Consider the following 12,620-nt stretch of genomic DNA (forward strand, 5'->3'; position numbering starts at 1 on the left):
GTTCGTAGTTTATAAATGTGACTCTTTGCTTACATTTCTTCAACAGGCTATATGTTTCTACAACCTAATAATTAACGGTATTTGTTTTTTAAATGTTGTTAATTAGATGAAATATAATGTTGTTTTTAAAAAAATATGTAAATGATGCCATTTATAAAAAAAAATATATACATAATTTTATCTTAGAAGGAAAGAACGGGTACAAAAAGAAAACGGGTAATTCAAAAATAAAATGTATAACTTTTTCTTATTAAAAACAAGACGATATAAAAAATTTGAAAACTTAAATTCAATATCAAATTACGTGTATGATACATGAATATGAAACTTAACTAGCAAAATTAAGTTTTTCAAATTACTTAAATATTTCAAATATCATGACAAGAAATAACAGATACAGAAAGAGAATGGGTAACTTAATTAATTAATTAAAAGCTATATAATGTTGTTTTAAAAAAAAAAAGTAAATGATCTCATTTATATAAAAAATATATAATCATATCTTAGAGGGAAAATACAGGTAGAAAATGGGAACTGGTAATTCTAAAAAAAAATTATCTAAATTATTTCTCATAAGAAAAAGGACGATATAAAAATTTTGGAAACTTAAATTCCAATTCAAATTTCAAATATCAAATGACGCGTATGATACAAATATATGAAATTTAAATAGCAAAAAGTAAGTTTTAAATTACTTAATTATTTCAAATATCGGGATAGAAATAACGGATACGGAAAGAGAACAGGTAATTTAATTAAAAAAATATATGATCTTATCTTAGAGAGAAAGAATGGGAACAAAAAGGGCATGGGTAATTTTAAAAAAAAATTATCTAAACTATTTCTCATCTAAAACAAGCCGATATAAAAAAATTTGGAAACTAAAATTCAGTTTTAACTTTCAAATATCAAATGACGGGTATGATACATGAATATGAAATTTTAATAGCAAAATTTTAATAGCAAAAGTAAGTTTCAATTTACTTAAATATTTCAAATATCGGGACAAGAAATAACAGATACGGAAAGGGAACGGGTTATTTAGAAAATAAAAATTATTATCTTAACAAATTCTAATAATATACAAAAGAGAATTATGGGTAACGGGCAAGCCGAAGACATACTATTTATTCATGTGGGTGGACCAAAATATTTCACTTTGTTGTAAGACATGTATAGTGAACGGGTTTCACTCTCCTGATATCTATATTTATGTTATTTTATTCAAAAGTTTTAATGTGTTTCATTGGTTTATGTGACATGATAGTTAACAAATTTAATTGATTTCCAACTTATCACTCATTCGGTTCACACTCGATCCGGATCTCTTATCATGTCGATACAAATATTGGAAACTTGATGATAAATTAAGTTTTTGCAACCAACCCCGCACGTACGTGCGGGTCTATCCCTAGTAATACGTTAAAAAGTATTTTCTGAATAAAACAAATGTGACGCTTACGTCTTCTTGATTTGTATGTATATTTCTTATCATCTTGATTGGATTTTTTAATTTTTAAAAACAAGTTCATTCTATTTTCAACTTTGAAAGTGCGTATGGGGGTGGCCAAAAGTTGTTATTATGAAGCCCAAACTTATCATTTGATGTGAGAAAAGAACAAGAAATCATGTGGCCTCCTCGTCGTAATCAATCAATCAATCAATGTGTTAATCAAAATGCATCCTTAAACCCCCAAATTTTATATATATTTTTTATTTCATTGCATACAACAAAAGTCAACAACAAAATTTTTTTAAAAAACCAAGGACAATACATTTTCTATCATGTATGGGAAAGAAGAGTCATCATCTATATATAGCCTGTTGTTGTTGTTGTTGTTGTTACACACTCTCTTGTTCCTAGCAAGGATCATCACAACTCATCCTTGCCACTATCACCTTCAATCTTCTCATCAGCTTTCTTGGTCGAGATCACGGCATCAGGCGTCGCTGGTTTCTCAAGTTTAAATGGGATTGATGCATGCTTCTTCAGGAATTTGTACAGTTCCACTACTGTTCGGTCTACATCCACAGTGATCTGTTTTTTTTTTTTTTTTTTATGAGCAACAATTTTAACAACTTCAGTACTCAAAAGTAACATAAGAAAAAAAAAATTTGCAGGTTTTGGAAACACTGTTTGATATAGTGAACAAGCTTTGCTTACCGGATCGAAGCTCTTGTTTCCACCAGGGAAGAACAGGATTGTTGGGAACCCATCAGCCTGAACAAAAAAAGATTCAGCAGACAAAATCAGATCTCTGTATCTTGAATCAACCAATAGCTTTTTCATAATATGTCTTCTTAATTTGGCTCTTAGTTACCTTTGCTCTAGGATGTTCATTGCTGGTACCATCCATCTTTGCTACAACTAACGAGTCAATGCCTTTTAAATACTTTCCAAGCTTATTGTAGATCGGCTCAAATGATTGGCAGTAGCCACACCAAGGAGCATATATCTATGACAAAAACTCATGCTTTTTAGATATATATAACTAAAATGTGTATAAAGCAAAGCTCTAACGATTCAATTACAATTTAATAGATAATTACCTCGAGAAGAACATCCTTTGACTCATCAAGAACAATCTCATCAAAATTATTGCCCACAATGATCTTAACATCACCATCATTCTGCGGTTTCATTTAGAAGCTAGTGAATTAGTATTGTTGTGTTTCATTTAGAAGCTAGTGAATCAGTATTGTGTGAGGATGTTAGATGTGTGTTAAAATATGTCAGACGCCTTACATTTTCAGGTAGTGGATCTGACTTGTAGAAAGGCTTCAGTTTGTCTGCTAGGAAATCTTCCGCAAGTGTCTATTTTAAAACAAATTCATTGCTTCAAGATAACGAACAACACGTCCTGAAACCATTAAAATTTCACACAAAATAGAATGTTGGGCATACCTTAATGTTCTTTACGGTCAATTCACCGTCCAGAATAAACTTCCTCATATCTTCGTTTCCAGTGTATACAAGAACCTGCATTACGCAAGGAAAATATGGATACTTAAATCTTGCAATTCCAGTGCCCCGTTATGCAAAATTAGGTTTGTTGTGTCATTTGCATAACACAAACAACACAAACACAGATATTTCACACCAACTACTTTACCTTAGGGGCAGTGCCGGTAACACCAAAGAATCCAGAAACTGCTTCTCCATAATCCTCATTATCCATTTGCACATAAACAAAAACAAACTGCAGACAAAAGAGAGGATTGCCCTTTGACTCAATAACTAAAATTATCATCCACCTCTCCTTTTGGTATATATCAATCGCAACTTATATTTGCAAGAGGTGATTTTTTTTGTCAATGATTGTTCCAGAAAGAGAGCAAAAATGACAACAGAAAATTTCAAAGATAAAAAATTACCTTTCCCTTGAACGACTTTGCCACCTCCCTCAGAGTGGGAAGGTGCTTATCAGATTCATTTGCCTTGGCAAAAAGAATGAGCTGACAAGGGATTTAAAAATGCCATCTCATTAGTTAACAGCAATAAATAACGTAATACTTTAAAGAGACAAATGGTCTTTACTTGGTTCTTCACTGAGTTCTCGAAAATCAGTGATGCACCTTCCCTAGTGAAATTGATCACCAACGGGGATTTGTTGGCTGACACAAACTCTGCTATAGCCGTTTTAGTGAAATTTCCATCTGCCAAAAAGAAGTTGATGAGAGAGACATAGAGGAATCTAGAAAGCACAAAAAAGCAGTCATGTATTGAGGAGTCTTACCAAAACGGGCAAATTTCTCTTCCTCCTTTTTCAGTAAGACTAAGGCAGGACGCTTGATTTCAGTTTCTATTTCAAATAGCTTTGCAATATCGGGGCTTGCAGTTTGGTAAAAACTGAGATCATCTTCCAGTCTGGATGCAGCCGCAAGCTCTTCACTCTCTGACCCCTGAGCAATAGAAAATGGTGAAAAATATGGCAGAGTAGGATATTATTAGTAATAAAATATTTCACACTTGTCAATCCAGCATCTTAAAACTCTCTGTCACACAATGTAAAACGCACTAGACAGGAAGATAATATATACAGGACCTAACAGCAATTGTACATATACTGCAAGGGAAGCCACTTGTATCTTTGACATACTAAACACCATAGGCAATGATATGCTTAAAGCTAACAGTTCTGTTTCTTTTCCTTTCGGGTTTTTTTAGGTAGAGAAGTCCCATGGTAAACAACTCGGTAAAGCATATGTTTAACAACTCACAGAAGTTAGAAAGAATAGATAAATCCAAGAAGGAAAAGCACCAAACACCTTGGATTTAAAGGATACATACCACTAAGGAGTTTAGAAAAGCAAGAACAACTTTAGGTTCAGCGGACAAAACACGCTCAGCCTCCTCTTTTGTAGTGATGTTGTGGATGCTAGGACTGGCCTTCTTCTTCAGCCAAGTCACAATTCCATCCCTGCAAAATTTAGTTTTTTCCTATTACCAGGACACCAATAATGGTGGAAATGCATCAACCAATAAATCGTATTGAAATCGACCGATGAGAATAAATGAAAGATGACATGAGCCTCTATTGCACTAAATCATAATTAACCTTCTTCCCAGATTCATCTACATCAATATTTGTCAAAATTACTTCAAAGATTCATAACTGAGTTTCTTCAGAGTCATTAACATCAAGTAATATATCTACTAAATCAAACAATATCTCAAAATCTATGGTAACTATTGCACATTTCCAGTGGACTGTTCCAGCATCTGATATTAGATCATCAATGCCAAAACTAAACCTGATTACCAGCTCAAATTTTCGGAAAACATCTCATCCTAACACAGGCTAACTCTATCTATATTCAAACAAGCATTGAGTGAGCAGCAGAGAAAGAAACAAACTACACTTACTTGGTTCTTTCGCCTTCGTAGGTCTTGCGCATTTCTCCGTCGACAAACAAGAAGACGGTGGGGAAGCCCTGAATCTCGTACTTCTGAGCCAAATCCCCTTCCTCCGTCGCGTCGATCTTGGCGAGCGCCGCAACGCCCTTCAACTCCGTCGCCGCCGCGGCGTACTCGGGAGTCAAAGCCTGACAAGCGCCACACCAGGGAGCGTAAAACTCGACCATGGCGAAGCTATTGTTGCGGACGAACTCCGTGAAATTGTGCTTGGTCAAAACCGCGACGTCTTTCTCGTCGAAAGTTGGTAATGGCTCCTCCTCGTAGCCGTGCTCGCCTCCGTGATGAAAGTCGCCGCCTCCTTGCTCGAGATCATCGTAATTCTCGAAGTCGTGGTACTGATCGTGCTCCTCGTGGCTATGTTGCTCCTTGGATTCCTCCGCGGCGAGGAAAGCCAATTCTTCATCGAGATCCGAGACACTGGACGCAAGCGAGTTAACGAGAAGAAGAAGGAAAGAGACTAAGAGAAGGAGAGAGATAATTGTAGATGATGACGACGACGCCATTGTTGTTGCGAAGTAGGAAGTAGCGATTAAGATTTTGGGATTTTTGGGGTTTTATAATTTCCTTGAGGAAGAAAAAAAAAAAAGGTCAAGAAGAAGAAGGAACATAATAAGAAGTCACGTGGATATATCGAATGAGAGAGTGACACGTGACAATCGTGAGTCATCGTTGACTTTGAGTTAGATCTAGCGGCGAGAGTGAGAGACGTGCTTGCTAGTGTCAGTCATCGCTCCTTAAAATTCTGTCCTTGGCCCGATTCCCTTATTATTTATTCAAAACAAGGGCGGAGGAGTCGTGGTTGCAAAGTCGCAAACCAAGAGTGTGTATTTTTAATGTTACTAGTGTGCTAAGTTTATTTATATTTCTGGTATTGCATAATAACACCAACACATGGTCTTGATTTACTTTTTTTTTTTTTATAATACACTGATCACGTTCATCGTCAGATGTGTCAACAAGTCATCGTACTACTACTACCCAATAGTTAGCAAGGAAGAATGGGTCAATTGGTAACTACATTTACTGTTGTTAATCACATCCCATATCGATCCATCAAGTGTTAATTTTCTTTATGTAAAATTTTCTTTTGGATGATATGCTTGTTGATTTTGATAGGTAAATCTCATGTACACGATCATAATTCATTTTATAAAAAAATCTTATATCACAACAAGGAAAGGAAAAGAAAAAAAGAAAGACATGTATGGTATGTTACATACGGTTGGACGACTTTAGTCATTTATAATTTACATATGGTATGTTGTTTTCTTAAATGAATGTGCAGATGAGAGTCGCAGCGCACGCCGATGTCCGGAATGTAGGTGTGAAGGATCCCCAAGCAAACTTGCGGCTCCTGGGATCTGTAATAAACCAAACGCCAAAGCATTATGCAACGATGCTTGCCTAGAACAATACCGTCCCTGGGGTGTTTGTATTGTCAAGAACAATGTCAAATTTTGCAACTGCCATACAACTAGATGCTAATTGGATCGGATTCCACTTCCCTTTATTATTCTTACTATTTTTACCCATGCATTGTTTTTTCTTATATATAAAATTATACACCTACTCATTCACCAATAACTAAAACAAATAAAAAAAACATCCATATATATTTATATATAAATGAAGTTGTATATCTTCTTGTCATCTTATATATAAGAGGATACTTGTTTTGTTTCCATGCCAAAACAAAACACGCCATCTGAGTCTTTTTCATCAACGCTTTATATTGCTTATAATTAGGGGTCATATTGTACCCCTTAATTAGGGGTCTCTTCTTGGTTTTTTTTTTTTTTTTTAATTATCCTCAATATGTGTTTACTATTGAAGCATAAGCACAACCATAAGTATGACAATAAACTTATATCAACTACATATATTTAAAAGGGTCGACGGCATTGTGAACGTTTAATCGATAAATTTAAATCATACAAGTGATGATGATTATGTGGCAAGATCATCAAGAGCAACTAAAAGGCCTTCAACGGGAATCCTTCTTCTACACATCTCTCCATTATCGCTTTCTGTTCCAACATGACAACAACAACAATAACAAATTATTATCGTATTTCTTCTTCTATCTTTGATTAACTCAAAAGATAGCTTGAACAAAACAGTACTACTATACCTATGATTTTAACTAAAAGGGTAATTAACGAAACAAGCTTTACCTGGATTAATTCAGTGATCATCCCAGGTCCTTCCTTAAATCTTTTCTCCTTCCACTGAATCTCCTCAGGTTTCTTACATGCCAATGCCTCCATTGAACCAACTGGTACTTTTATCGTTCCTACATGCTGCAAAATCCTTAGACTACCTGAATCCAAAGAGTTCTTGGGATGTTAAAATAAACAAACACCACACAACATATTTAAAGTGTTCGGCCGAAAGATAGAAAACAGATTTTTGGATATCATTATGGATGTCAAAAATATCTACTTGTAATGAAGGCTTCTTCCCAAAGCTCATGGTCAGACCACGAGGGTGCTCTCTCACGGCATGGGATCCCCTTGCTTAAACACACTCTGTCAAGATAAGCAAAATCATGGTTGGTCAGGCCAGGCCATAAACAGAGACTACTATAATCAAACATTATTTGTGGTTTTGACATATTCTGGCCTTTATAAAATTTCTTACTCGATGACAATGTCTCTTATAACTCCTGGAAGCACACCATCAGTTATAGGCGCGGTCTGCACCTCAAACTCGTTCAAACTCCCGCCATAGAGATTTTCAGATGACTTCACCTAAAATGAGATCCAACGGTAAATCATGCAGTGGCAAACAAAAAAATCAAACTTCTAAAATGCACAATAGAATGTAGTTCTTGTCGTCATAATTGTGATACTCACTTAAAACAGAGACAATAAACATCATAATCACATTGGTGACTTGTGCTTGAACAAAAATATTTAAGGGAAAAAACAAAATTTGTTAGTACCCTGCGGAAAACTACAAAGAAATTGGTGATGCAGCCCTCAAGCAAATGATCACCATCGTTTGACAAAAGAAGTTCAGTAGTCGAAAGAGGTCTAAACTTCTCCAGAGGCTTCCTCAGTCTGCCTAAATCACAATCCATACCGAAATTAAGAAAGAAACAACCAAAATTCGAGTAATCCACAAGCTAAATCCATGAAAATTGAGCTATCACTTATCAGGATTCTCAAGAATCGGTTAAAATGAGCACAAGCACAATACCTAACCCAGTCTGAGTACTTAGCAGCAGCAACATTTCGACCACGACCAACCAAAGCCAAACTCGCGGCGTTTTCTCCAACGCTTAACGGGAAAGGCGAGTAACCAATATGCAACCAAACATCGAGAAAATCCAGAACCTTTCTCTCCTCATCACAATTGTTCCCATCATCTAAGCTATTCAATTTCTCCACATTACCAGTGACAAGAACAGTTACCGCTAATTCTTCTTCATAACTTCTTTTACTTTCCTTGACCACAACAGACTTCAGGGCCTCGCTCATCGAACCATTGACGAGATCGTAAATATTCGAATAGGGAACAGGTTGATTCATCCAAAACCGCGGTGATGACCCAGAACTGAACAAAAGATCTGGCTTCGAATTCAAAAGGATACGAATCGAGCTAGAAAGTCTCTTCATATGTCTCTCCCAGAACAAGAAACTAGTGCCATTGTTTATCGTTCTCGTCGTTGTATAAGCACCTGTAGATTTCACAACACTGAATAAACAAACAAAATTCAAACTTTCACACTCTAGGTAGTTTTGATTGCGTACCCGTTTGCGATTCAAGGAAGGTGGTGACGGGGGGAGCCTCCAAAATGACATCGTTGTGGTAGAGAAATCTGCAATTCGACATTTTTGCTTCTCTCTTCTTTGTGCTTTGGGAAAATTAGATAAAACGGGAAAAGACGAGGGTTTTAAAAGGAATAGCCTCAAACGACTTCGTTTAGTGGCCGAAATTAGGGTTTAAGCCTTCTTTTTTTTAAGCTCCGGGATTCACAAGTCTTCTCTGTTTTGTTTTACATTCTCCCATCATCTTTTCTCTGCTGAAGATAGTTTAGAGAACCCAAAAAGATGAGATCTTTGCTGGTTTTTAGAAAAGTCCCTTCACGGCTTCGTCTTCGTTGCTTGAGAAATAATAAACCCTTTTGTTCACTGTCTCAGTTTCCCAAAGAATCTGAGAATCCAAGTCAAGAGCAGAGACTAGTTTACGGATCCATTTCTGAAGAAAGTCCAGTTAACTCCGAAGTGAGTCTTTTGGCTGCTAAGCCTGAAGGCCCTGAACAGAAGGACGATGAATCTGTGATCGACGTTCTTCTCAATCGCAGGAACAACCCAGAATCTGCTCTTCGGTTCTACAATTGGGCTAGACCATGGCGTGGAAGTTTTGAAGATGGAGACGTCTTCTGGGTACTCGTTCATGTTCTGGTTGGTTCTCCTGAGACCTACGGACGCGCAAGGGATTTACTCATGCGGTACGTTTCTACGAGCAATCCAACTCCAATGCCAAGTGTTTTGGTCAGTAATTTGGTGGATTCTGCGAAATTATTTGGGTTTGAAGTCAATTCACGAGCTTTTAATTACTTGTTGAATGCTTATTCCCAGAAGAGGCAAACGGATTATGCGGTGGATATCATCAATCAGATGTTAGAACTAGGTGTGATTCCATTTGTTCCATATGTGAATAGGACCTTGAGTGCTTTAGTTCAAAGGAATTCGATGACTGAAGCTAAGGAACTCTACAGTAGAATGATTTCCCTTGGTGTTGATGGTGATAATGGCACAACGCAATTGTTAATGCGAGCTAGTTTGAGAGAAGAGAATCCTGAGGAGGCTTTGGAGGCTTTTACTAGAGCTATCGAGAGAGGGGCAGAACCGAATGGTGTACTGTATAGTATTGCTGTTCAGGCTTGTTGCAAGACGCTCAATTTGGCTATGGCTGAGAGTTTATTGAGAGAGATGAAGGAGAAAACGTTGTGTGTCCCGTCGCAGCAAACGTATACTTCTGTGATTTTGGCTTCCGTGAAGCAAGGTAACATGGAGGAGGCAGTTAGATTTAAGGATGAGATGGTGAGTGGTGGGATACCGATGAACGTAGTTGCTGCTACGAGTCTGATCACGGGATACTGCAAGAACAACGACTTCGGTAGTGCTTTGGAATTGTTTCATAAGATGGAAAAAGAAGGCCCCTCTCCAAACAGCGTTACATTTTCGGTTCTGATAGAATGGCTTAGTAAGAACGGGGAAATAGCAAAGGCGTTTGAGTTTTACAAGAAAATGGAAGGTTTAGGTCTTACTCCTTCTGTCTTTCATGTCCACACGATAATCCAAGGGTGTTTGAGAGGTCAGAAAGAGGAAGAGGCACTGAAACTCTTTGACGAGTCTTTTGAAACTGGTCTTGCAAATGTGTTCATATGTAACAGTATATTATCTTGGTTTTGCAAGCAAGGTAAGATAGACAAAGCCACAGAGTTATTGGTGAAGATGGAAAGTAGAGGTCTTGGACCGAATGTTGTTTCTTACAATAACGTGATGCTTGCCTATTGCAGAAAGAAAAACATGGAATTGGCTCGTACTGTCTTTGCTAATATGCTGGAAAAGGGTCTAAAGCCGAATAACTACACGTATTCTATTCTGATTGATGGATGTTTCAAGAATCATGATGAACAAAACGCTTTGGAAGTCGTGAATCAAATGATTTCTTCTGGTATTGAAGTCAACGGGGTCGTATCCCAAACAATTATCAATGGTTTATGCAAAGTAGGTCAGACATCCAAAGCAAGAGAATTGATGGCAAATATGATTGAAGAAAAACGGTTTTGTGTTAGTTGCATGAGTTACAATAGCATTATAGATGGATTAATCAAAGAGGGTGAAATGGATTCTGCAGTTGCAGCTTACAGAGAGATGTGTGGCAATGGTATATCTCCAAACGTCATAACTTATACCAGCTTGATGGATGGGTTATGCAAAAATAATAGAATGGATCAAGCATTGGAAATGAGAGACGAAATGAAGAACAAAGGTCTTAAACTCGATATTCCAGCTTATGGTGCTCTTATCGATGGGTTCTGCAAAAAGAGTAACATGGAAAGTGCATCTGCGCTGTTCTCTGAACTCCTGGAAGAAGGACTGAATCCAAGCCAACCTGTTTACAACAGCTTGATTTCTGGATTTCGTAATCTGGGAAACATGGTAGCGGCGCTTGATTTGTACAAGAAAATGTTGAAAGATGGTCTAAGATGTGATCTGGGTACATATACAACACTGATTGATGGACTGTTGAAAGAAGGAAATTTGATCCTTGCCTCTGATTTGTACACAGAAATGCTGGCGGTGGGTCTTGTTCCTGATGAAATCATGTACACAGTAATTGTGAACGGTCTCAGCAAGAAGGGTCAGTTTGTGAAAGTGGTTAAGATGTTTGAGGAGATGAAGAAGAATAATGTGACTCCAAATGTTCTTATCTACAACGCGGTGATTGCAGGACATTATAGAGAAGGAAATCTCGATGAGGCTTTTAGACTTCACGATGAGATGCTTGACAAGGGTATTCTACCTGATGGTGCTACATTTGATATTCTAGTTAGTGGGAAAGTCGGAAAATTTCAACCTAAGCGTGCAGCAAGTTTGTGGTCTGGCGAAACTGGGGCACATTATTGACTGATGAGTTAGCCTTGGCTTTCCGCGAGACCCAATAATTTGATTGCTTAAGGTGTGACACTTTTCAATTTGCACGGTTTTAGTATGGATGTTATTCATGAAAGATGGAGACTTTATACACTTTCTGTAAAGATACAAAGAAGAGCCTTCTGTTTCTGTCAAATTTATAAAACATGACGTATTTAAACCAGAAGAATTGACACAGTGTTCTTATTTCTGTTGCAGTTTCTCAATGTCTTCTGAAGCAGCTAATGTTGGCGAGTGATGGAAACAATGCACTGAATCCTTATCAAACTCGTCATATGATTCTCCTAACATATTGTCTGCTCGATTTGAACTGGAACAGGAAAACGCGAAGCCTTTCTACCAGATTCAAAACCCAGGAAGGACCTGCAACTGACACACAGGTATATAGGAAGAGATGAGTGATATAATATAGAGACGATGCTAACTCGCTTAGCCTGCGAGGTTCTAGTTATTAAAACCGTACAATATGTCTTTTTATATGTCTCTCTTTTGCCAGCTTCTGAGATCAGCTTTTGCTCATAAAAGATGGTTTTGGGTTTAAGCAGTTTATAGCGCTTGGTTTTAGTTGCCTATACGATTGACCTTGTGGTGGTTCTGGAACTTTAACACCCTGCTTTCCATGTACGCCAAATAAGGTTCAAACATGAAGTTTCTTTGCAAAGTATTAAACGGTAGATATCTATTTCCGAGCAAACCTTGGCAGATTTACACTAATATAGCAATATTAAAAGCTCTTCTACGTGTATTACGAACTAAAAGCGTTTTATATAATACTCCCTCTGATTAAGGTTTTGTCATACTAAATAATAAAACATATAACTTACCAATTTTCCATAAAAACATCATTAACTAATATGAATTTAACCAATAAAAAAATATGATGTAAAATATAATTGGGCAAAAAATATTAAATACATTAAATATTTGCATAGGAAATTAAAAACATCACTTATAATGAAACAGAGGAATACGATTTAGTCACGATATACTATATCTATATGTTAATGAACTTGGTTCATCTTGTCGCATCG

General features: G+C 36.9%; 3 protein-coding genes across 4 annotated transcripts; 1 reads left to right on the forward strand and 2 right to left on the reverse strand.

Moving 5' to 3' along the window:
* Window positions 1–1,666: 1,666 nt before the first annotated feature.
* On the reverse strand, window positions 1,667–5,466 carry LOC17884892 (protein disulfide isomerase-like 1-3). Its single transcript, XM_006290761.2, has 12 exons — window positions 4,868–5,466; window positions 4,292–4,421; window positions 3,738–3,903; window positions 3,539–3,657; window positions 3,376–3,456; window positions 3,114–3,200; window positions 2,906–2,980; window positions 2,747–2,815; window positions 2,551–2,631; window positions 2,322–2,456; window positions 2,165–2,221; window positions 1,667–2,038 (listed from the first exon to the last, which is right to left on the reverse strand). The coding sequence occupies exons 1-12, from the start codon at window positions 5,419–5,421 to the stop codon at window positions 1,874–1,876; spliced, it is 1,719 nt and encodes a 572-aa protein (XP_006290823.1). The 5' UTR covers window positions 5,422–5,466; the 3' UTR covers window positions 1,667–1,873.
* Window positions 5,467–6,745: 1,279 nt separating this feature from the next.
* LOC17886340 lies at window positions 6,746–8,771 on the reverse strand. Its single transcript, XM_023782564.1, has 7 exons — window positions 8,674–8,771; window positions 8,120–8,600; window positions 7,863–7,980; window positions 7,559–7,668; window positions 7,361–7,446; window positions 7,093–7,238; window positions 6,746–6,945 (listed from the first exon to the last, which is right to left on the reverse strand). Exons 1-7 carry the CDS (start codon window positions 8,753–8,755, stop codon window positions 6,892–6,894), a joined length of 1,077 nt encoding a protein of 358 aa, XP_023638332.1. The 5' UTR covers window positions 8,756–8,771; the 3' UTR covers window positions 6,746–6,891.
* A 106-nt stretch (window positions 8,772–8,877) lies between these two features.
* LOC17886270 (pentatricopeptide repeat-containing protein At3g54980, mitochondrial) lies at window positions 8,878–12,263 on the forward strand. Of its 2 annotated transcripts, XM_023782563.1 has the most exons (3): window positions 8,878–9,417; window positions 9,505–11,614; window positions 11,788–12,263. In XM_023782563.1, the coding sequence occupies exons 1-2, from the start codon at window positions 8,974–8,976 to the stop codon at window positions 11,560–11,562; spliced, it is 2,502 nt and encodes an 833-aa protein (XP_023638331.1). In that variant the 5' UTR covers window positions 8,878–8,973; the 3' UTR covers window positions 11,563–11,614; window positions 11,788–12,263. The 2 variants fall into 2 exon arrangements, with proteins under 2 accessions (XP_023638331.1, XP_006290589.1); XM_006290527.2 differs by having other exon boundaries at window positions 8,878–11,614.
* The last annotated feature ends 357 nt before the right edge of the window (window positions 12,264–12,620 follow it).

The sequence above is a fragment of the Capsella rubella genome, unplaced genomic scaffold (assembly GCF_000375325.1).
Source record: "Capsella rubella cultivar Monte Gargano unplaced genomic scaffold, Caprub1_0 scaffold_5, whole genome shotgun sequence".
Classification (NCBI taxonomy): domain Eukaryota; kingdom Viridiplantae; phylum Streptophyta; class Magnoliopsida; order Brassicales; family Brassicaceae; genus Capsella; species Capsella rubella.

Bases quoted from the DNA above. Each gene is read 5' to 3' on its own strand.
- LOC17884892 (XM_006290761.2), bottom strand. From the start codon at position 5,421: ATGGCGTCGTCGTCATCATCTACAATTATCTCTCTCCTTCTCTTAGTC. The intron at 4,422-4,867 runs GTAAGTGTAGTT...TAAATTTTGCAG, and splicing joins TACGAAGGCGAAAGAACCAA to GGATGGAATTGTGACTTGGC. The intron at 2,981-3,113 runs GTAAAGTAGTTG...TGCGTAATGCAG, and splicing joins TTACCGGCACTGCCCCTAAG to GTTCTTGTATACACTGGAAA.
- LOC17886340 (XM_023782564.1), bottom strand. From the start codon at position 8,755: ATGTCGAATTGCAGATTTCTCTACCACAACGATGTCATTTTGGAGGCT. The intron at 7,981-8,119 runs GTATTGTGCTTG...TGATTTAGGCAG, and splicing joins AAGTACTCAGACTGGGTTAG to ACTGAGGAAGCCTCTGGAGA. The intron at 7,669-7,862 runs GTACTAACAAAT...ATCTCATTTTAG, and splicing joins TCTTTGTAGTTTTCCGCAGG to GTGAAGTCATCTGAAAATCT.
- LOC17886270 (XM_006290527.2), top strand. From the start codon at position 8,974: ATGAGATCTTTGCTGGTTTTTAGAAAAGTCCCTTCACGGCTTCGTCTT.